The sequence below is a fragment of the Ixodes scapularis genome, unplaced genomic scaffold (assembly GCF_016920785.2).
Source record: "Ixodes scapularis isolate PalLabHiFi unplaced genomic scaffold, ASM1692078v2 PGA_scaffold3__209_contigs__length_174095766, whole genome shotgun sequence".
Lineage (NCBI taxonomy): Eukaryota > Metazoa > Arthropoda > Arachnida > Ixodida > Ixodidae > Ixodes > Ixodes scapularis.
This window is the reverse complement of record NW_024609868.1, coordinates 11,042,778-11,067,054: the sequence shown is the minus strand read 5'-3', so window position 1 is coordinate 11,067,054 and position 24,277 is coordinate 11,042,778. Positions and strand designations below refer to the sequence as shown.

Sequence of the window (24,277 nt, the reverse complement as noted above, 5' to 3'; positions counted from 1 at the left end):
TATCAGGGTGAATTGCACATTGTATACAGTCGTTTCAGCTAACCAACTAGACACTTAATAAAAAAATCGGGACAACCGGGAAAATATTTATTATTTCGGGACACTCAACGGCAACACTCCAACACAATTGTGGTACCTTACAGCAGAACCCAATGTTTAAAAAACTACTTTTTCGTACGAACCATTAACGAATGGAACAGTCTTCCTGCCAACATTACCAATGTCTCGTCCGTTCAGGAATTCGCCTCATCACTAGAGCGTTATTTCTTAGATGTGCAGTCCTAGATGTTTTTCCTTTTACTAGCCTGCAATGTGGTTTTCTTCTTGTGTGTTGCCCTGTGTGCCCTCTCCTGCCTTGGCTGCCAAATGGCAGCCCGCAGTATGTCTAAATAAATAAATAAATAAAATTCGGGACAACAAAGTTGACGAAACCCAAATGAAAATTTCTCGATGGATGTGTACTGGTAGCTGACACTGTTCTCTGGACACGTTTCAAAATCGGAACATCTCCCGAAAATCCTACCTCTGGAGCAAAGAACGGCAAGGAAACAATCAAGAAACAAGAAACGTAAACATAATAGGCTACGCCCCGACCATGTTGGGTGATCTCAGTTGTCTTTATTACATGAACGTCAACTTAATTAAGCGCGGGGATAAAACGTATTTGGACTATAATTCATTTTATTCCGTAGTAAAATTGCAAAACGGTATCGTTAAAGCAAACCGTGGGATGGTACGAGACGCCAATGGACGAGCTTAATGGGAGGTCTCACGAAACTTTCTTGTTAGCTAAAATTAAAACTCGTTAACTACGTCCCTACCACGTGACCGTTTCAAGGACGTTTGTAGCGAAGGCAGTTAAAGGATCGGCGAGTCAGGGCGTACTAATTTGCCGCTCGTCTGAATGGCGTATAAATAAGGGTCGTTTGAAAGGGGTACTATAATCAATTTAAAAGTCTGCTAATAAACAAAGTTCGCGATATTTGTGTCGGTTTCTTTCACATCGTGAAATCTGGTATCTTGACTTATTTATAAGCCCTCAAATATTTACTTTACCAGTCAAATTGCAAAGTATGGCTTCCCCCCAAAAAAACTTTTTATGGAATGACCCTGATTGCCTTCCTTAATAAGTATTTTTATTATCTCTAAATAAAAATCTGCATAAAATATCTTAAATATTTCTTTAGATGCAGTGAGATAACAGTAGATGTTACTTTTTTTCGCGGGTATGTACAAATCAAGTGACTAACCGATTAATGCTTGGATTTGTTTCCAGATATTTTACAATTTAAACCAACACCTACTCTTAACTACAAAAAATAGACATACTCTTAACTGCAAAAAAAAAAAAAGTAATTGTGAACAATCTTTTAAAACAGACCTGCTTCTAAAATCTATTTACAACACACTCCGTGTTAGAAGAGGCTTACACGTCGTCGTCAGAGAGACTATATCATAACCATTCTTGTATTTGGTACTTACAGAGGAGGGTTCATGATGTACCGAACTACAAAAACAGTTAAAGATTTTGCGAACCAAAGCATCATGTGGAACTCGAAAAAATCAAGATGGCGAGCTGATTTCCTGACTTGTTCTGTTTTCCTTGCAAGTAAAAGCGATGCTACACGCGTGAAATAAATTAAGATATAAAATATATATTATTCGCTTCGGTTTCAAAAATCAAATGAAGAGCGCAGTTATAAGCTCTGATGTTACGGTGGCGAACCCTTCTTTAGCAGCTTTAATGGCGGCTTGTCTTTCTGTGAAGCCGCAGCTCTCCTTAGTCAACATAATATGACCGTAACTATAATTATGACCTGCACAAAGAAGCGATTTTTCTAGTCAAACACATAATACAAACGGCCATGTTCACGCGCCTTTATCACAAGTTGACAAACAACAACCATATGAACCCGGAGAAGTTACAAACACTTGATCGGGCTTCTCCAGGTTCACCGGATCATCAAGAAAACTCCTCGAAAGGCAGGAGGTTGAAAACAATTTCAAGCTCACACGCAATTTCTTGTCGAAGAGATCACGTATGATTTAAATTCCTCTGAGTGTGAACCATGAGCAAAAGTACCACTTCGTGAACGTCGATCACCTTCAAGCCTTAGAACACCGACACACTTCGGGTTTTGTCTTGGTCACGACCCAGGACTCTTTTCGAAGTTGCAACATCCGCAAACTCGACGTCAGCGTGTCCGTCCTGGTCACCAGTAACGACCTGCGCCGGTTGTCCTTCTTTATATTGCCCGAACGACAATGAGCCATCCTGTGCAGCGCCTCCTTCACTTCCACAATCCTAGCGGCATAAATGAAAGGATTCACCAGACTCTTGCAGATGATGAGAGCGTTGGTGAGGATTCCCAACGTCATCCGAGTTTTCATCGGAAGCGAGAAGATGGGGTAGGCGCACTCGGTGCACGTGAGAACGATGAAGACCACGGCGGGCATCCAGCCGAGCAGATACGTGCCCAGAATCCAGAGTGTCGTGTAAGCTGCCTTCACGTTGCGGCGCAGCTGTCTAGCTGAAGGAAAACTGACCAGGCCAGCACGATGCCGCTGAATCACCACGAAGATATGCGAGTAGATGATGGTGATGAATATCAGAGGCAAAGCGAACAACGCTGACAGTGTCAGGCTGAACGCCCTTCTTCGAATGAAGCCCACGTCCGCGCAGTTGGGCGACTGGAAGCCCTCGCCTGGCACGGCCGCGAAGTACGCAAAAAAGACGAGCACCGGAACAATCCACAAGACAAGTATGGCCAGCTCGGAGCACCGTCGCGTGACCATAGCGGCGTAATGGAGAGGACGCAAAATTCCAACGTAATGGTTGACGGCCATCGCCAGCAAGTGGAACGCGGACGCCAGCAGGCCGGATAGCCTGAAGACTTCGAGGACGAGTACGATGCAGCGTTCCTTGGGGCCAAGAGACACTCCGTAGATCGGGAGGTAGCTGTTGAGTAGCAGGCCGGTTCCGAGGAGCACCGCGGACAGAGCGTCAGCGAAGGTCAGCGACAGACTGAAGCAGAGCGTCGGATACATGGGTCTTCTGAGCCAGCGCAGGGACAAGAGGATCGTGGCGTTGAAGACGAAAGCCAGCGAGCACCCGACCAGGAGGACGGGTACCGCGAAGGCGTACACGTAGCGCTGTTCCTCGCCAAACGGACCTCGCGTGCTGTTGCTGCCTTCCATCGAGCCGACAGCGGAGAAGTGGTCGCTCTCCGAGCACGGCCCGAACTCTGGGCGCGCTGGGTGGCGGCGCTGGCGACGCGGCACCTCCGACGCGCGGCGGAGGAAGTGCGGGTCCTCGCGCAGTTTGCTCCCGTGCTTCACGGTCAGATAGTCGCACTTCGCCTAAAGCTCGAAGCGTAGTCCCGAATAAACTGTTCAAGCCGAACAGCTTTCAGTGGCGACTCAGGCCGGTATCAAAGGCGACAACAACCTCCAGAAAAAAGAAGGAAAGATTTGGGACTAGGTCCATCATCTTTGTTGGCTTCGCTGTATGTGAAAGGGATTTTAAGGGAAGTCTCGTCCTGACACCAAGCACGCTTCGCAAGGCGTCTTTCACTTCTGCACGAGAGAGTATTGGGTTCTTTGAGGCTTGAGATGTGAAACAGCGAATTCGCCAGCGTATATATTGAGTAGTATCGCTTACAAGTTTTTTTTCTTCTCTTTTTTCTTCAGTACAAAGGCCGTATAAATTTAGCTCGCCCATTTTCGCGAGTTTTTCTTCTCGCGACAACTTCCGCGATGTTGCTGTCGACTTCTTATGACATAGTTGAACTTTGCTCGGGGCTCGAAAGTAAGATGTGCGCAGCTGACTGAGCTGGCTCCATCCGACAGGCTAACTTAATGTTAAACCTTTTTTCTTTCTTTTTTTAAACTTACGTAATATAAAATATTGGACATTACATATGATTGAAATCTATTTATCGTCTCTTGGATGACAGCGTACAGTCTGTTTGGGAAAGCTTTTTATTTGTATGCCCCCGAAATGATAAAGTAACACTAGAATTGCCAAAGAAAACTGCGGACTCGGCGAAATGTACTTAGCGTACGTGCTGCCAATGTGGATTCGACGCACTTACAGTGTTGAGAAATTGGAAAAACCTTCCCTGACAACGGAAAAACAAAGAACCCATCGACTAACTTGGCTGATGTGCTGTGAACGTATTGTAACCCTAGATCCAATTTCTCGTGTAAAGGTTTATAGACAAAAGGAAGTTAGTCAGCCTTAACATGAACTCTGGCGTCTCCGCGGAAGATGGGCAATTTGGTCAGTGTAGTACGTCTTTTAACTTTGTGTGTCTAACGTGCGTTGCGCAATAAATCGTGTTGGCAGCCGTAATGGTTGAGAGCTTTAAGCATGCAAAAACAAAACAAAAACGTATCTTTCGAAACGATCGATAATCAATCCTTTTTAAAAAAAGTCCGTATTAATGTCGAAGAGCAGTGCAACCTCTTCATTTTATCATTTTTAATTCAATGAATCAATGAATGAAATTGAACGCGTTCAATTAATTAACGTATTTAATTTAATACATTCATTCTTTCCTGACACTGCATAGAGGGGCAGTATATGCGGAGCGCAAATCCGTCTGCTTCTTTTGCAGGAGTGGTGATGACGTCATAACGACGCCGATCTCTGATTGGCTTTAATTAAAGGTTGTTGATAGACCTCAAAGCAAGCTGCCTCGAGGTCTACCCACTATCCTTCAATCCGAGCCAATCAGAGTTCGGCGTTCTGACGTCACCACAACCCCTGTGCAAGTAGCAGACGAACTTGCACTCAGCATAGACAGAGAGTGTGAAAGGGGTATTCCGCAAAAGGGTGCAAAGCAACAAGGTCAAAAGCTGATAAGCAACGTGTATCTATCCAGGGGTTTCCCTGGGAATCGAAATTAGGGGGGGGGGGGGGGGGAGAGGAGTCTACATTTTTTTTTTTTAGTGGGGGGGGGGGGAGAGGATCGGTGGGGGGGAAGAATTCGAAATAGAGGAGTGGTTGTGAATTAGTGGGGTGCCTTCGGGGTGTAAACAAGGAGGGTTTACACCCCCGTAACGGGGGGGGGGGGGGGGGGGTGTAAGGAAATCACTGCATCTATGGACGTCTGTTTAAAAATATACAGGATTAAACAAACGTCCCCTATAAATATGTATCAAAATGACTTTAAGGAAATGTATTTAAAGACTAAAAAAAGCGCCAAGCAGATGGGTTACGTTCTATTTGAGACTGATGAATCCGTCGAATGGAAATGAATGACCAGGTGCGAAATTATGCAGGCGAGCTGGTTTGAAAACATCCTAATCTAAACCTCGAGACAAGAAGAAGTAAAACTCCGTTACTTTATTTCTCCTTGTCTCAAGGTTTAGATTATGATGAATGAGGCAGTTTCTGTCGGTACGTGGCTTCAATTAAAGGGCGAGACGGATGGCGCTGTTTTCAAAAGAGTAATGCATCTACAAAAAAAAATGTGTCTGCGTGTTTTTGTGGTATATGCGTATATGTACAGAGCTATGCTTCAGCTTGCGTAAGAATGACAAGCGAGCAATACGGCTACTGAAAAAATGGGAGCGAAACATTTTGTGTTTGTCCTTTGTCCCCCCTGTTTCCATTCTCCGGGGATTATCATCCTCGAAAAAATAGGGCCTTTTGTTTTGTCATTTCGAAATATTTTAAAGTTATCCCGATCACGTAGGGTGGAGTGTCTTTTTAATGTCGCGTTAAAGGCGAGATGCAGAAAGCGTATATTACTTGCCGCACTGCATCCCTCTCTCGCGTTTTTTTTTTTTTTTTTTTTTTTTTCCTTTTTAACGTCCCGTTTTGGGATGAGGTGTCTTTTCATTCTTCTTCGACCAACAAGTATAGATGTGCGCCACGAGGAGCGGCCGCCGAAATGCAAAAGGTGGAGCGGCACACAACGGATGATAGGAGAGCCACGTTACAGGCGCCCCGCTGCGGCGAGACGCCAAAACGCACTTCTCCCGAGCGAACAAGTGTGTTTCGGGTCCTCGCCGCTGTAAACACTGTACGCTGACGTCCAGGTTACCCGAGAAATGGCTCTTTGATGCTCTGTGCTACCAGACCCTCGCGGTCCAAATCTGCGAAGGGCCACTCTATGACTCCGTCGTCGAACTGCCATGCTTTGAGTGTATAGAGCAGCCTACGATCATATAAAACACAGTCTGCAGACAATCTCTGAGGGACTTCCTTGAATTACGGCGGTGCCACACTGGTCGTACGAAAACTCTCTGCACACATGTTCTAAGCATACGTATGTGTGAAGCAAACACGCTTGAGGAGGGTCCGCGCGTAACTATGTCATCTTGTCCGCTGCGAACGCCCTGGCTTAGTGTACTTTGGAGACACCCCTGTTCCAATAGACACTGTTGATGGGTCGGTAATGTCGTTTGGTATATCAAGGCGTTACAGTTTGTATTCGTTGCACAGCGAACAAACCCAGTCTGGCCACCGGGGCGCCCCCCTGGTACGGGTGTCTCACTTGTCGGGCCTTTTTTTACCCGCTTACGAATGTTTAGATGAATGCATACTTAATGTAATTTAATAACTCCGCGAAGATTAGGACTATGCTTTATATTAGTCGCACGGGTGGACTGCGAGCAATGAACCCACGCTAAGGCTAAAAGCCATGGGATGTTGGTCAAAAAGCAAAGTGACGCACACGCATTACTGTGTGTGCGCCCCTTTTATTATTTACTTATTTTCTTTTTTTCGTGGTCGTCTTTTGTGTTTTGCAGTGAAATAAAAAAAAAGTTTTTTTTTTAAGTGCTTTATTGGAGTATGTCAAATTATTTAGATGGAGGCAGCATTTTGATGGGGGCTGCCATGCATTCTCAAACTGAGATTTTATGGAAGTAATTTGCGCGAGAGATATTATTTCTAGATTAGCCTTAAGCGTTGAAAAAAAACCAAGAGTTCTAGGAAGATTCCTTGAGAGATTGGGTCAAGCGGTGCAATCCAGAGATTTTAATAGATGTTATACTGCCGCGGGACTTACTTCCAATCATGTATGAGCGTGGATCGGGAAGAAAGGGTGTTTTAAATGAGTTTTCGTGGGTTTTTTTGTATTTATTTGTATCTTATAAATGTATTGTTTCTTTCACGTTGTCTCGAGTTCATGCGGTCCAGAGGGCTAGAAATTGCTCAAAAGATGAGGCAATCTTCTGAAAAGAGACGTAGACCTGATTGAAGATTAGATGAAGGCCTTGTTGAAAGACGAGCAGCAATGCCGGACGAAACGGGACATATCCCCGCGGAACGCCAAATTTGGCTGTTACTGGGAATAAACTTTTATTAAAAGTTCTACAGATTTAGATAGATAAACTTAGACGTCGATTATCCATCAAACAGCATTCACCTTCCAGCCACACACTGTTAGCCTATGCGTTACTTAATTATTATTGACACAGTCAACGACTTTTGCAATTCCAATAAGCACCGCGTTCGCAGTAAGAAGTTATTGATTTCAAACAACTCGGTTTTCCAACAATGTCTACGTTGGAAACCGTGCCGGTGAGAAAAATATATTTGGCCATTATATGAAAGCGAGGTCATGATCTGGGATGAAAGAATAGTATGTTCCATGAGTTTGTATAGACTTTTTCATTTTAATAGTTGCCTCACCGGCGGATAGAGGGCGCTCACACACTAGACGCCATTAGGTTGCTTCAATTTGGTTGGTTTCGGTTTGAACGTGCACGCGCTTATATTGCTGTTTTACGTGGTTTTTGCTTAATTTCGTGATACAATTATTTTCCTTGTAGCACACAACCTATGAAACAGTGACATTGAGCAACTTTGAGGACTGACTACAAGGCGATTTTGAGCCTAAATTGCTTGTTTTTTTACGAACTCCTTTGATGTAGCTAATTATGGTCGGTTGCGAAACGCCCGACTAATACACAGGGAAGATTACCATCGCCTGCGGCCGTACCCGCTGACACTACCTTCCAGAAAATACAACTAATGAGCATACAATTGATAGACCTGCCATTTTTATGGTATCTTTTGCGCACGCGACTGTGCAGTATTTTCAGATGGATTTTACAAAAGAGCGCAATTTTCGAAGGAGTCCGTAGCGCTCTCAGCGCATTACGAGGTCGATTACATTTGCGGGACTTTTATTGCTTCACTGCGTGAGTAAATGAGTCTAGAAGTGATTAGATTTTTAGCCAAAATTAATTTAGGAGGCCGTGTGGAGATTTTCGGGCTTTCGTGCGGTTAGCGGTTTGCAAATAATTTAAACTACGCCACTAATGCTTTCTATCTACCCTTTAAAAATCTAAACAAAAGCTTTTAAAAATATAGCTGTATTTTTGTCGGTTCTGAATCGATTGCATTTGCAAAATAAAATTAAAGTAAAAGTTAACGAAGGTAAAGGTTCAAAAGGGAGAGCGCCCTGACAGTCATCACGCAAATGAGTTAAAGGGTGAGGCTATTTAAACGAGGAAAGCCGTTATTATGCCGCGGTGCGTTAGTGCCCGTAGAAAGGTTAACGTTCTCTTTATACTGGCGAAAAGGAAAAACCAGATTTTCTGAGGAAAGATGGGGAGTTGAGACCTGTCAGTCGCAGCGGTGTTGTTTGAGACGTACAACAGCCGGTGATGAAATCCCTGCCTCCTTAAAGCATTCTCACCTCAAGCAAAAATGTATTCTAATTTTCCGTGATCCTCTGCGTAATACTTCCGCGTGCATGATTGAGAAGGAACTTTTCTCCGCTCATCTAGAAGATTCGAATTTACGCTTAGCGCGAGTGTAAAAGGTGAGGAGGCCAAAATTACCTTGCCGAGTAAGTCTCGCCGCAGTTCACTCCCCAACATTCTAGGCCGAATCTTCGAGAAGCCGAGTGTAGTATAATATTAATAATATTATTTGGTTTTATTTTTTCTGCCCAAAAACGAGCACGCGGGTCTTCACATTGGAGCACACAAAATAAAACGAAGAAACACAACACGCACAGCGTCAAATGTACAAATTAACTTGACTACAAATAGTGGGCACAGTTTACATAAAATGTGACGCAGTTTCAACTTTTAACTAGACTTGCCAAGTCCCGGCGAAAAACTGAGAGATCCGGGAAGATATTCAAGCTAGAGGATGTTATTCTATTACATTAAATTTGCATACAGGACAGTGGTGAGAGTTTAGACATGAATTGAACGTAAAAGACAGTAACGTTTCTGGTAACACGACAAGGAACATGAAAGTCGACAGAATTCAGAAGCAGGATAGCATCAATCCATCCATTTGCCACCCTGTACAAAAAAAAAATCAAATTACGCTGGATTTTTTTTTTTTTTTTTTTGGCAAAGATCTATGCAAAACACTATTAAGAAGAAATTCATAATCAAAATAAAATCGACGCTGAAAGTGTCTTTATATAAAATGCGTCTCATTCTTTTTTGCGCTGATTCAATGCTTAAAGACTTATACGTGTTAGAGAATTCTGAACCACAGAGGCGAATTCAAGTCGTGAACGAACTAAAGCACAAAATAAACGAATCATACAAGCAGGGTGTCTGAACTTTTCAGTTATACGAGATATACTACCAGGAGTTCTCATCGAACGGCCAATAATAAAATAAACATGAGGATTGAATGACAACGCCCTATCAAGGCACACGACGAGATCTTTCATTACATTCACGCGTACAATTGGAGTTCCTACCTGAGACTAAGTAAAATGCTTAACAGTGTGTCGCCTGGTCAAAGAAATAACCTGACTTTTGTAGGATTTAAGAGCAAATTATTCGCCAAAAACCATTGCAGTGTGTTATTCACTTCGTGCTGAAGAGCACAGCAATCAAGGAGAGTGGCAACGTGCATAAAAATCTCAATGTCAACCGCAAACACTAAGAGTTAAGATTTTTCGAGACATGGGGCTACATCGTTAACAAATATAAGAAAAAGAAGAGGCCCAATAATAGACCCCTTGAGGACACTTGAAGTTGAGTAAATAGTTTAGAATGGGACACTACAAATTCGAACATGAATCGTACGACATGACAAATAGCTTTGAAACTAGGGAAGTAGTCCGGAACAACAACCGTATAACAATAATTTGTGGAGCAATAGCTCATAATCAACTTTATCGAATGCTTTAGACGTATCAAAATAAATAGCAACTACCTGTTCCCTATTAGTAACAACTGGTGCAGCAAAATTTAAAAAGGAGCACAAGTTGGTTTCAATTGACCGTCTCGTAATAAGCCCGTGATGCGAAGCCGTTACTTTTTGATCAAAGTAATAAGTTATACGTTTATGAATAACTTTTTCAACCACCTTAGAAAAGCCGCACAATTAAGAAACAGGCCGATAATTACTGACAACCGATGAATCGCCCCCTTTAATATGGCACGACAACCGCTGTCTTCCATAATGTTGGGAACACACCAGAGCGAAGTGACAAGTTGAAACTGTGTTTTAAAATCGCTGCGAAGAAGTCACTACAACCTTTTATTATAAAGCTGGGAATACCATCTACCCCAGTAGTAAACCTCGGATGAAGGTTTCTGATACCTACCTCAATTTCATCTGTATCTACTCTAAAACTCGATAAAACATCCTGGCAGCTTATTCTATGTATAGAGGCTGACCAAGTGTGAAGAATTGACTAAAATAGTCTGCAAAACTATCTGCCACCTTTGACGGAGACAAAAAATACTTAGTGTTGCCATTTGAACAATCGCGCAGGGAAATTTACTGTGCATTGTTACGAGTGTGCTGCTTTGCAAACTTCCGGAAACGTTCGGGGCAACGGTTCAGACCGCGCTCGACATCAAGATGTACATTTTTAAATCATCGAAAAACCAGTCCGGGTAAATGGAAAGTTCTGATTGGCCTTCTTGAAACAAAAATGCTAATCGCGTCTTGCACAACTAAAGTAAACACATCTGTTGCGAGATTGTCGTCATATAATGCAAGAATAGCGCTCCAGTTATAATTATGAACTTGTTTTTAGATTCCCAAATAATCTCATTTGGGTAAAAGTAAGCAGAAGGTCTGTTAAATACGTGCAACTTTCATGGAAACTGTATTTGAACATTGAGAGGTGGATGATATCCATCCATTTCTACTAAAGGGATCGAAACAGTACTAATTGATTCGACTGGAATATTTGATAACAGTAGGTCAAGAATATTACCCGCAGAGTATTCGACACTGTTAAGCTGATATAGTCTACAAAAATGTATAAAAGATAACAACCCAGCTCCCTTATCTTACATGATTAAGTCACCACCGTTTGCAAAGTCCGATAACCAATTTATTCGGGCAAGCAAGGTGCATTGGAACGCTGTACCTATCGAAGTTTACTTCTTGTTCTATGTTTCAAGATGTTCAAACGAAAAATTAAAGGATTGCATAGTGGTGGAAGATAGTAGTTTCCAATAAGGTAATTAAAGCCATCGGCAGGCTTAATTTCTACCCATCAGCATTCTGAATACGACTCTAGGTCGAACCTTCGATGTGTGACCTAAGTGTAGAGTGAAGCTCAATTAATACGCCATCACCCAGTTTTGCCCCGTTCTTTAGAGTCTCTGTCGCGGCGGTAGACATTGTCGTTAGGTGTAGAGTAATTTGAATACGGAATGTCATCGCAGAGCCACGTTTCCGATAAACAAAGTAATGTCAAAGTCGGCAGTAATAAGATTGGACATAAACTCGTCAGCCTTCGTCCGCAGTCCTCGATCATTTTGATAAAACATGCTAAGCACTTCCGCCATTTACGTCTGATGTCGTTTCTTTGGGATAAGTACGAGCATGGTCAAGCTGGCGAAGAACTGGTTGAAAATGCTGCCCCCCGGCAAACTTCCGGTTAGTTAATGACGTCAAACACGGAATACGAGGGAAATCTATTTACCATTTTTGAACAGGTATTTCGGAACAGGTAAGGAGCCAAGAACCGGTGCACTGCGGAGAAGCAACACTCGTTGAGCTCGCTTCCACGGGTGTTGCTTCTCCGCAGTGCACCGGTGCTCGATAAGAAGCGCGCTCAACGGGGCTGACTCGCCGCGATCAACACTTCGAGAAGTAGAATATTGGGAAAAAAGCCCTTTTTCAAAGCGGGATGGTGCACGCGCGCGAGTGGTGTGTGTACAAAGAAAAGGAAACTCCGTGAATGTTGATATTCACACTATAGTACAAGATTCAAAATTAAACGTTGCCTATTGGCTACGAGAGCGATCGAAAGCATCGCTGTGGTCGGCCCACCACAATAGGCCGAATGCTGACTCTGACGTCAGCAAAGGATGTCTCTGCGACGGAAATAAGAGGAATGTAAGAACTTCCATTTTGACGGCGTTGGCAGTGTTGCTTTCAGACCGCTATGATTTCAGGCTTCCACCATGCCCATTACAAACGATGTCGAACTTGTTGTTCGCGAGGTAATGACGTCACGAAAGGTAACCGAACGAGGGCGCCACCGAAACATCTCGCCACTAATAGTGCAAGAGTTAGGGAGAGATGTAATGACAACCTACGTTCACCATTCGTTGTTGTCTTTTATTATGCTCTCAAAGTTCAGATTTTGCGAAGATTATTTGCATATAGCAAAAAGTTTTATAAATATCCTCGATTAGGTCCCGAGCTGGGCATTTCTATACGTTCAATTCTATGCCAGATGCATCGTTTAGCTGGCACTGGACTTTCTGAAGTCACCGCCCATAAATATAGCTAAAGTAAAATTAACACAGCTTAGATTTGGACAAGTGGATGCTTGGAAACAACCTTTACGAGTTTCAATGGGTTTTCTTTTAGACATGCCGCAGTAGTGAGCTTCAAGAAGCTGTTCAATATTCGACGAAAACTATTTGGCAAAACCACTATTCGCTTCGCACTCAAAATCGTCTATTAGCACATGACTAGCTAACTGCTTAAAGGCGCCAGTTCTCTCGCCATATTATTCGTTGTACATTGTCATCAGTAGAATTACTATCGTAGTTCCCTGCTTCATGTCTGCGTAACTATAAAAAAAAAAATTATTTTGCACTCTCGTGTATATCATGCATATTGATCTGATCTATCATTTTCATTAGTCTTCTGCCCTGTATGAATATGCCCAAGTTCCTATGCGCTTTGATTTATGTCTGGTGAGTTCTCGGAGTAACAACTATTGTGTGATGTCATAAATAGTAAATAGTATATATATATACATATATTTGCCCACCTTACATTTATTTTGGAATGTTTGCTCTAGTTTAGATTCTTGTACTTAAAGGCTTATTTAGGCGTATTTATTTAGTATTTTCTCGTTGATATCGTTTGATTTAAATTCTGGCCCTCGATACCCCAACAGGTTTCCAATCCGGCCCCCTAGCCGAAACGTTTGGAGACGCTTGTTCTAGAAGAAGGGATTAAGCGTCCCTTCCCCTTCATTCACGCGGCCCATATCATGCAGTATAAAAACATATGCGTGCTTCGGGAGCGCAAGAACCGTTCATAATGACATCCAGAGAGCTACAGGTTGCCCGAAAAATTACGAAAGTATCCACAGAAGTGCCTTCCGTTGGTTGAACATGAGGTCGGAGGTCAGGTGTAAAGATGAGGACCAATTCTGAACAAAGAATAAAGCTCTCTGAAACGCCAAATTTGATTGATACTAAAAACTGACACGCTTGTCAACTTCTACGAATTAGGATATATTGGCTAAGAGGTTAGTTATCCACCAAACGACACGTTTATGTTAAATGATGGTGATCGATACGGTTTTAGTAATTTCAGTGAACACCATGTGTAGAGCAGGGGATCAGTTAAGAGAATGGTGGAGGTTATTGATTGATTCGAACAACTGGGTTTCCGAAGAATGCTCACACTCGAAGCCGTACTTGTGAGGAAAAAAAATGTATGGCCGTTAGATTAAACGTTGGTCATCATATGAGATGGTCTGATCTGTGAATTACTGTAAAACCCATTATTTTCGCGGCCCCTATGTTTCGCGAATCGTTCACAGAGGTCATAATCGCGGCTACTAAATTTCGCGAATTCCAGACACCTGCATTGAAACTCTTAATGGCGGAAATTTTCGCTTGCCCTTAAATTTCACAAATTTTTCAATTCGAGAAATTCGCGAAAATTAAGGACTCGCGAACATTAAGGCTTTACGGTATCTTAAAATACACAACGTAATATTGTTGATAGTCAAACTTACCATAGTGTGAGCACAATAACTCAATTAAATCGCTCTGAACCTTTACTGTACCACTTTGTTTAACTAGGAGACACACTTCATTATCATTTAAAAATTATACGTCATGTAAAGAATTGACGAAATAAAAAAAAATTACTGGGGCGGTCACCTGCCTTTTTTATGGAGGGACCTGGAGGAGCGGTGATTCTCTTGTTGTGAGAGTGCTCATAGCATCAGTATTTCTTATCACTGTGTATATGTTAATTCATGGACGAAGAGCGTGCTGGTTAGGGTCAAGACTGAAGAAAGAATCAACTGGTAAGACGAAGCGGACACAACCACAACCGTTTGTGTCGCTTTCGTCCTACGTGTCCATTCTTTCTTCAATGTTGTGCATCTGGCATGCGTGTTGCATATAAGATGTAAATCCGTCTAAGTTAGAACTAAGCAGTCTAAGCACTTCATAATGCATACGTCTGGTGTACCTATATGACTGGTCCCACACGTCTGACTTTTTTATTTAGTGGCACGGACAATATTTCACCTTTTTATAAAAGTTTCTGGAGAGTATTAAGGCTTTCTCAGTCACATCACAATATAATCACCTCAAGGAATGGTTTAATTTACAACTATAACTGAGATGTGAAAATTCCCTTCATTGTTGGTCCAAACTTCTCCTAACATCAAAACATCTAATACGCTGCATCCCTATTTGTTCAAAACGAAAAAAAAAAAAACGAATTCAAGACATAGCACTTTTCGAAATTATTTTTTAATGATAAAAATGGTGTCGCTACCACAACTGGTCCCATACGTTTGACTTATTGTGTAAGTCAGATGTATACCACTCGTAAGACTAAAGCCTAACGTTAACGTTTCATAATTATTTTTTTTCCTTTTTGAGGGGGAATGAATGGAGATTTAACGCTTTTCAAACTTCGATATTTGTGAACCTCAGGTGTAATTCAGACGCACATGCACTGGACGATTTATGGAAACAAAGCGTTATGTCCAAGTTCAATTGACCTCTTTGGCAAGACATTTACTCTTCCTTTCTACATCGAACGGAAAGTAACGGCAAAGACATAAACATTCTCTCAACATGTGACCCCAGATGTCATCGACATCGTTTCGACCTCCTTTCAATGTGTTCGTGTTGAAGCCTGCTGACTCGGATGCACCGACGCACAAACAAGAAGCAAACGATACGTGACCCAAGCGTCTAAGTTACTCAATCATTGTCACATCCGTATAGAAAGCAAAGCTGGAGCCTGCGAGGGATCATAAAACTCCTGCCACCTACAGACAACCAAAGCGAGCGGTCATAAACCGGGGCTACCCTGCTTATACATCATACAAAAGACAGTCTGCAAACAGATTCGAACGCACGTCACCGGGAGATCCGTGCTTCAAATGCCGCACGGCAAGGAGTTCCAAGGAGAAACCTCTCACCCGGCCTTCGAATCACAGATTTTGCGGTGACTGATGTTTTCACACTGTCTTTTGTATCGTATTTATAAGCAGTGTGACCCCGGTTATATAGTTCCTTCTTCTTATTTTCATTATTATTATTTTATCGCACGAGAGCGTTGTTTATGCTTGCGTTTTTGTCTTCCTCGCCCGCGTAATCCCTCGCCGTTAATTGCGCAAAGCTTTCGAGAAAGACGATCTAGTTGCGACAAGAAAACGCGTTTCGTTTCTTTCCCCTTTTTAAGATAAAGAACAGTAACAAAAAGACAAAGTCCCGCACCGCCAAAAGATATTAATTGCAATGTTTCCTTAGGGAGGAACCATTTCCAGGCTCCCAGCGAACCTTCAAGACCATTAGTTTGCCTATGTATGAAGTGATTTATGAACGGATGTTCGTTAATAAAAGCGTGGTCCCGAAATAACACTACGCGGCCTGTTCCACGTGCGTCTTGCAGTGCCTCTTCTCGCGTGAAGAGGTCTACGTGTGTAGGTTGCGGTCCGTGTGCTGCGTGCAAGGGGTGGCTTCTTACGGTAAATCGGGCGGTGCAGCCTGTCTCCTGGGTTTTGCTTAATGAGCATCCTGCAATGGTAACAGGCCTTCTTCGCCATACAAGGACGGCACCAAGCGGTCGGCGCATAAACTACACTCGGTGGGATCGAACGAATGTGTATACGACTGCATACGGCGGAGTTCTTTTCATAGGGGCTGTGAATTGCGCCACAAACTATTCTCCGTTTCACAATAGATTAAGAGCAAACGACGCTACGGTTCAATGAAGTTAATCAAGGGGCGGCGCCAGAGGTTTATCGTCCTTACGCTCATTGTCTTTGTGAGTCTGTTATCATCGGTTAAACCAACCACGATTTTTCCCTAACGATTCGCCCTATCGGACCGTAACGCTGACTTTGGTCGGACTTAATCTGAAACGGAGCTATGCGGAGCGCAAGTTTATCTGTCAAAGCTGTGTGTTGGGCTAGTTGGTATTGGTCTTGGGTTGCCAAAGGCATGGTAGCGCTTTTTTGGACGAGGACAAAAGAAAGAAAGACAAGACAAGACGTGTCTGTCTTGTCTTTCTTTCTTTTGTCCTCGTCCAAAAAAGCGCTACCATGCCTTTGGCAACCCAAGTTTATCTGCTTCGTTTGCTGGGGTTGTGGTGACGTCAGAAAGGCGGCGAGCTCTGATTGGCTCCGTTTGAAAGAATAGTGGGTAGACCACAAAGCAAGCTGCCTTTGAGGTCTACCCACTTTTCTTACTTTATATGTATATATATAACAGCGTAGGAAACTCGGGGCGTGGCCTATTCAACACTTCTCGCTTTCTGATTGGTTCTTTTGCAATCTTATCGGCTAATGCAGCATTCTTATTGGCTGCGGCGTGATGTAATGAGATGCGCGGGGCTCGCCATGCCCGGCGCTCCTTAAACTGTCGCCGAGTATAGAGCGGGACGAGCGTTTCTTTCTGAGAAGACCACCTGGCGCCTACGAACGTACCCATCCACGAGAAATCTTCTCGTAGAAACTGTATACATTAGATTACCTCGAAACGCAAACGCCAGTTCGCGTCGAAAGGCGAAGGTATAGAAGTCGATCCGATGACCTCGCGGTCTCTCCAATGAGCGCTTACGCTGCGTATGGCAGACCCCAGCCTCCTTTGTGTGCGACGCTATCGAAGACAACGTGCGCCGAATTAGCTCGAGAACGCACTTCCTTTAGACAACCTCGGTTAACGAAAAAAAAAATTCTGAAGTTCCGTGCTTGCACCCGTTCTTGCCGGCAAACTGCGCATAATTATACTTTAGAGTTGAGGCGTAGTTTAACTTGCCTGCACACCGACCGCGCTCTATTATGCATTTAAATGGCGTTCAACCCCGCGTGTGACCAGGACCTTCAATACGAACCGCGTGTGTGACGGTAACTGCAGAGCTGACCTAGATCCCGCCGAATAAACCTTTCAAATAAACCTTCATTATGAGCTCGCCTCGGGTGGCCTGCGGGGTAATGAAAAAAAAAACGTTGAAGGCGTTTGAAGGAACAATTGTTTCCCGTGCACGATTCCCGGAGGTGTAGTGTCGTGCGGTAAGCGTATGGAAAGACGACCATCTCTCACGGTGTCTCGTAATGAACTGAATAAATACGACGTATATCAAGGAAAGAAAAGAAGAAAGAGGATAGTTTGCTGAAAGTAGCGATAGGTACTCTCAGCAATCTATCCTCGAAAACAACAACAACGCCGCTAATGCCCGAGTTCCACTAGAGCGACATAAAAAAACGACCAACAAGAACGAGCTTCCAACACATGCAGCTTGCTGGCAATGGTAGCTTTCGCAGGCGTTTAGTCGTTCGATGCTCCTGAAATAAGCATGAGTGATTGCAAGTCTGCCAAAGATACCCTCGCGTTCATGATGATCGTGTTTGAGCATAGCCTCTTTTATTCTACAAAGCCTGTAAAAATTGCGAAAGAATCTGGTTTGAGGCTTTTTTCGCTGTCGGTTGTTTCTGTTTGTCGCTCTGGTTGGACTCGGGTGTAGTACATCATACATACATACATGCACACATACATACAAACATACACACGTGCGTTACGTACATACATACATACATGCATGCATGCGCAAGTACGTACGTACATACATACATACATACATACAGAAATACATACAGACATGCGTACATACACACATGCGTACATACATATATACATACATACACACATACATGCGTACATACATACATACAGACAGACAGACAGACAGACATACTTACATACATACATACATACATACATACATGCATGCATGCATGCATGCGTACGTACGTGCATGCATGCCTACTTACGTACATACACACATACATACATACATACATGCATACATACATAAGTTTATTGCGTAATGAACATGTACATGAATTATCCAGGCCCGCAAAAGCACATGTGTGCATGTGGGCAGGGCACTGTTGCAATGGATAGGATGGTATTACTCTTACACAAAAAAAAACAACGTACAGCTGCAACGGAAAAAGAGTAGCACAAGTGACCGACGACCCGGAGCGGCAAAATCGCGACAGGCGGCGCTATTGTTCGTGAGCGCGCCGGTAACGAGAGTGGCAGTCACGTTTCATGTCTCAACGCGGGGGCGGCCGGCAGAAAGCAACCCATCTTAAAGCCCGCATTTTAAATCCTACGTTATCCTTCTACTCTCCGCCGGCCACCCCCGCGTCGAGACATGCAACATGACTGGCACTCTCGCTATCGGCGCGCTCAGGAACAATAGCGCGCCACGTGTCGCGATTTTGCCGCTCCGGTCATCGATCACTTGTGCTACTCTTTTTCCGTTGCAGCTGTACCAGCATGCTTTCGGCCTAAAGAAAAGAAAAAAAGTCTTTGTTAGATGTTACAAAAGTCAACAAGTTACAAACTCTGTAAATTTGAAACTTGGAAAATCACAAGATGCAAACACACAAAACAACGCACCAACTTAAAAAAACAAAACGACTAGAGGTTGCAAATTTGCTTAACCGGCAAAGTTATTGCACCATTCTCTCAGCTCTCTCTTAACAATCCTAAGTGAATGCAAATCCAAAAGTCGATCTGGCAACATGGTATAATAATCCGAAACATAAAAAAAGAAATCCGTACCCTTTTACCGTAGTTTTTGAAAACCCTTGGCAGAACAAAACATATTTTCATCGGGACGCCTTACTTTTTTTTACTGGCTGCTTAAACGTGTATTCGTAGTAATTGTGTACAAACATGCATATAGAGATACAAGTTGTCAACTGGCAAGATCCGTAGCGATCGTATCTTTAGGTCAGGGTGCGGCCATTGTCTGACGCTTGTGCCTTCACTCTATGACGAGTCTGTGACATTAGCGACTTTCAGGAAACCGCTTTCGCACATCCGATAAGGTACGATATCCACTGCGGTTCAAACTGCGCATGCGCAACCACAGAAGATTCGCGCATGCGCAGTTCGTACTGGAGGGCCCATCGTATACCTTATCGGACGTGCAAGAACGGTTCCCTAAAACTCCCTGTTAGTGAGAGAAAAACGGTATGCAGACGCGTTTTAATTATGTATGAAGCAAACATGTTTCAAACATGCCTCAGGCGTGCCCGCAGATATTTCTTCCATAATGTCATCGTCGAACACAGCGTCTTTTGTGTAATGTACACAGCGGGTTGAATGCGGCTAGAGGGAGTCGAGGCGGTAGTTGCGCGCTTTAGTCACGGACAGCATGACTGCTAGCACGAAAATGGGTAGGAAACTTACACTTAAAAATACATCCTAATTTAATGATTCTTTTCTCGGAATGTCGTCAAAGGCTGTGCCTATATGTCTTATATTTTTGTTGAGTGCGCTGATTTAAGGGTTTTCGAAAATGTCTGGGAAATTCATCAGTTAAAAGGTATATTGTTTAAAACTTTTTGAAGATTCTATCATACCGAGGTTTATTAATTTTTCTGAGACCCTTCGAGAGCAAACAATACGTCATCAACCTCGTCTCTGTGCGATGCGCGCTTTTCGCCGTAGAGATGTGGTCAGCGTCTGGTGAAACGTATACAGGTGGAATAGCGTTGTTCTAAGCCGTTCCGGTAGAACAGAGGCCCTAATCTAAACGGCAGGACCAAGCGGAACCCGTACATCGTCGCCTGCTGGGATTGGCCAGCTCAGCAACGTTGGCCAATCGCAGCTGTCGGTGATGTCGCTATCCTTTGGTTTCGCTTTGGTCCCGTAGTAGACCATACTCCGTTTCGCCGTAACTGCGAACGAAGCAGGAACTACAACAGCGAGCGCCACGCTTACGTTTGAGCGGATTTGTTGAGCACACGAGCTCATGCAGTGAAAGTGCCGTTCAAGGCGACCATTCGGGTTTTGTCTTCGCTCGCGTGCATTTATGATGAATCACTAGCATAGTTACCGCGAGTTTGTCGGTTCAATGCCCGCAAAGGTCCGAAACCCGGTCGCTTTATTATGTTTACAGAACGTTTCCCAACGCTCTAGAGTTCTGCATCTACACTGGCGTTCAAATCAGAACCCCGAACCAGATTCGTTCGCTTTCATCATCAAATGAGAGTGGGCAGCCGCCGCTGCCGCGCTCGCAACCGCCTCGCGAGTGTTATCCGCCAGAGTGATTGAGGCATTAGAAGCCGAAAGTAGGTTGGGTATGAAGAAAATAAATAAATTAATAAATGCTTTATTTTATTTTTTTTTCCCGATGAAATTTTTGTCGTGGGCCGGCTGCAAAGGTCTCTAGATGCAGGCCACTGACCCCGTCGCCCGGATGAATCCGAGCAGCGTTGCCAGCGTCCGCCTCTGGATCTCCGTCGAGCCCTCGGGGCGGGTCCACTGCCGCAGGCTCGTCGGAATGGGGGCTTGGAATCAGAAGGTCTTGAGACCTCTGCTGCGTGGAGACCGTGCAGGTCCGGAGGAGGTGACCGTGTCTGGAGTCGGGAAGTCAGCACTTGGGGCACCTCAGGTTCGGTGGTGTATGAAGAAAATAAAAAAGTCTAGAGTTAAGTCACAGCCACTCGAGTGTGGTTCCCGCTCCGTTGTGAATTCCCGCCGAACGGCTGTCTTTGCGGGAGGAAACGAAAGTGCTCAGAGTAGCCGCAGTGCAGCATGCAGTCATCAAGCGGCCATTGTTGCCCGGCTGGGTCGTGTGGGTCGATGGTCGATGAGGTCTTCTCTCGTGCCAAGTCGAAGGAGTGCAGCTAAAGCTTCGTGATCGTACAGTACAACCTGTATATTTATATGTATATACTTCTGTTACAAACAATGTTCCTATCTCATCTTTATGTACAAAGTAGGGGATTCCTGGTTGAACCGTTATCGGATCAAGATCCCATCCGAAAATTCCCCTCTCTCGCCCGGGTACGGGCTTCTAATGGCACCGGCCTCCGTGCCATAGTGGCAAGAGTCGACCAATGGCTTCGTATTTTTTCACAAGCACGTGACGCTCACCGACCATTTGTCGACACCTGCATTTGTCAATCTCGTAACGGACCCGGCCTGACAGCACGAACGAGAACCGTAGGGACCGCCGTGCAGTGAGTTCCGCACCCCGGCGCCTTCGCCAAGACGCGATCGGTGCCGGAGCAGGCCCGCAGGAACGTAGCGAAAACCGTAACTAAAATAAAAACGCGTACGACAGCCACACGACCGGCTGAAAGTTCTCGGGAAAGACCCCTCACCCAACCAACGAATCCCCCCCCCCCCCCCCCTTTCCCTTAAGGATCGACCATCCTTACTCGGCCGTGGTTAGATTATAAAGGAAGAGGTCGATAAAAGACCTACTGACAACGTTGTCTGCTGCCTTGGCGGCTTTCCTCAATTGCCCACTCGACCTACACCACACGTACGCTTTGGAGTACCGGGTGTTCGGGAGAAAAAAAGAACCATGTTTTTCGGCTCACGTAAAAGGACTACGCATCGCAGAACACTCAAGCTTCGTGAGAATGGGACGTTAGCAGCTATAAGTTGGGCTACTACACTCTAAAGAATGTTTGTGCGTCTGCTTTCACGTACAACACTCGGAGAACCAATCACCGCAACTTACGGAGGCAGCTCAGCGAATGACAGTGCCGAAACATATGTTTAGACCAAAAAACGCAGTCTGAGTTGTGACATTAAGCAATGTAAAACGTCACGCTTGCATTGCTTAATGTCACAGCTGCGTTTTTTGGTCTAAACATATGTTTCGCCGTCGTCATTCGCTGAGCTGCCTCGGTAAGTTGCGGTGATTGGCTCTCCGAGTGTTGTGCGGGAAAGCAGACTCACGGGCTTTTTTTAGAGTGTAGCGGTGGTGATAGACCGCTAAAGTTTAAGAACATCACGTTACCTGGCTCAAAAGCTAAAAGAGGATGACGATATTTCTCTATGAACTGATGTTCACCTAAGCCTAAAATCGTCAAAACAAGAAAAAACATTGTGGGCGCCCGCCACAATAGATAACACAGCGGGTTGTATCTACATGGTCACCACTAGATGCATAGATCACTTGAACATCATAACTTACGTAAATAACTTCACTTACCACAAGGGGCCCCTCGCAGTCCAAGAGCACGAAAACCTCTAAGTGCGACACTCACCTTCGGAAAAACCATAGAATCCATGGAAACGTCTTATTAAAGCATACTCCTCAACAACTTCGCACCTAAGCAAAACGATTCATATCGCACGCATAATGCACGCATCACACATGCTGGCCTTCCCAGGTTTATTAAAATATTAAAAACAAGATTTAAGATTTTTCGTTATTTTGGCTTAAGAACAAAAAATTTGCTTTGATTAACGTACGTCAGGAATACGCTTCATAATTTCCTTTTGTAAAAAAAAATATATATAAAGTAGATTGAACGTGATCAAGAAGCTCCGTGTCTGCTTGTGTATTTATATGGTAACGCACAATCAATCTATGGATTCATATTTTTGTTTCATTAAGAAAGATGGTAGCTGGGACAGAAAGCTGCAGCAAGTACAGCTTGACGAAGGACCAGCTCCAAGATGACAATACAGGTTCATCATTTGCTTACCATGCCGTAGTTGTATACAGTTACATGTACACAGATGTACTGTTAGTTCCCAGCGCATAAAAGAGCAAAACACTATGTTAGAAAAATCCGATTACGTATGCAACTTCTGTCACAATAAATATTTTATGTGTAATAAATGAATAGTAGACATTCAGCTATTGGACATTCTCGATCGAACGGTGTTTCCAAATTTAGAAAGTCGTCGTCCTACATCAAATCAACAGAGGGTCGACGCCGTTCACTTCTGCCACGTGTTGCCAAACCGCAAGATGAGTCGCGGTCTTCGGTTAATCCCTTCGTGCAAGCCCGTGGACCCTAACGCTTCTGCGCTTGCTGATGAGCGAGACGCCGGAATGCAGCAGCGGAGCCGCAAGTAGGGCGAATTGGAAGTACCAAGCAGTGATTTCGGAATGGCGCCTCCGAGGCCCATAAATATCTTGGCTGGCGTTGTCGTAACTTAGGTCCTCTTCTCGGTAGAAGGCAGGCCAAATAAATAACTCCCCCGCTGTGAGCACGCGGTCAATGGACCGTGCCGGATTCAGGTGATCGCGAAAGGAGTCAAAACCGCCAGCGTCGATCAATTTTCTTTACTGCTGAGTGGTTACGTGGTCGTGCCCAGCCCTGACTATTTTTGTTTTCTGCCTGAGCTCGTGTGGATTTTAGTTCTGACCAGGAACGTTTTGCGAGATCTTCTCACGCGTAAATTATTGGTGCGTTCGGCGTCGCGAAAGCGAAAACAGATATCAATTTTTGACGATAAATTCGCCCGTCTGGCGCACTTAGAGAAAACTTACATGTTATTTTACCTTGGGTTATTAAAGCTCAGCTAAGACTGGCCTGCGCAAGCTTGCGGCTGAAGATATGCGATGGTCACCTACATAATATGATCAGTTCCGATTTTATACGTTTGAAAATCCCTTGATCAGTATAACAAAAAGCATTTGACGTACGGCACTCCAGAGGAAGTGTCTATAACCTTTAACGTAGTATTAAATGATATTCAAATCATTTACCTTGACATTGACTCGCATATATTAATTCGGGCTAAGAAACGAAATTTTCTTACGTTTTAGTCTTTCGGTCTTCTTGTCATCTCATTTAATGTTTTAAGTCTACAGCAGGTT

The 24,277-nt window shown here is 44.0% G+C and overlaps 1 protein-coding gene across 1 annotated transcript; it reads right to left on the bottom strand.

Moving 5' to 3' along the window:
- Positions 1-2,106: 2,106 nt before the first annotated feature.
- On the bottom strand, positions 2,107-3,198 carry LOC8023877 (adrenocorticotropic hormone receptor-like). The gene has a single exon (XM_002403435.3). The coding sequence runs from the start codon at positions 3,196-3,198 to the stop codon at positions 2,107-2,109; it is 1,092 nt and encodes a 363-aa protein (XP_002403479.1).
- Between the last annotated feature and the right edge of the window lie 21,079 nt (positions 3,199-24,277).

Coding starts and splice junctions, on each gene's coding strand:
- LOC8023877 (XM_002403435.3), bottom strand. CDS start 3,198: ATGGAAGGCAGCAACAGCACGCGAGGTCCGTTTGGCGAGGAACAGCGC.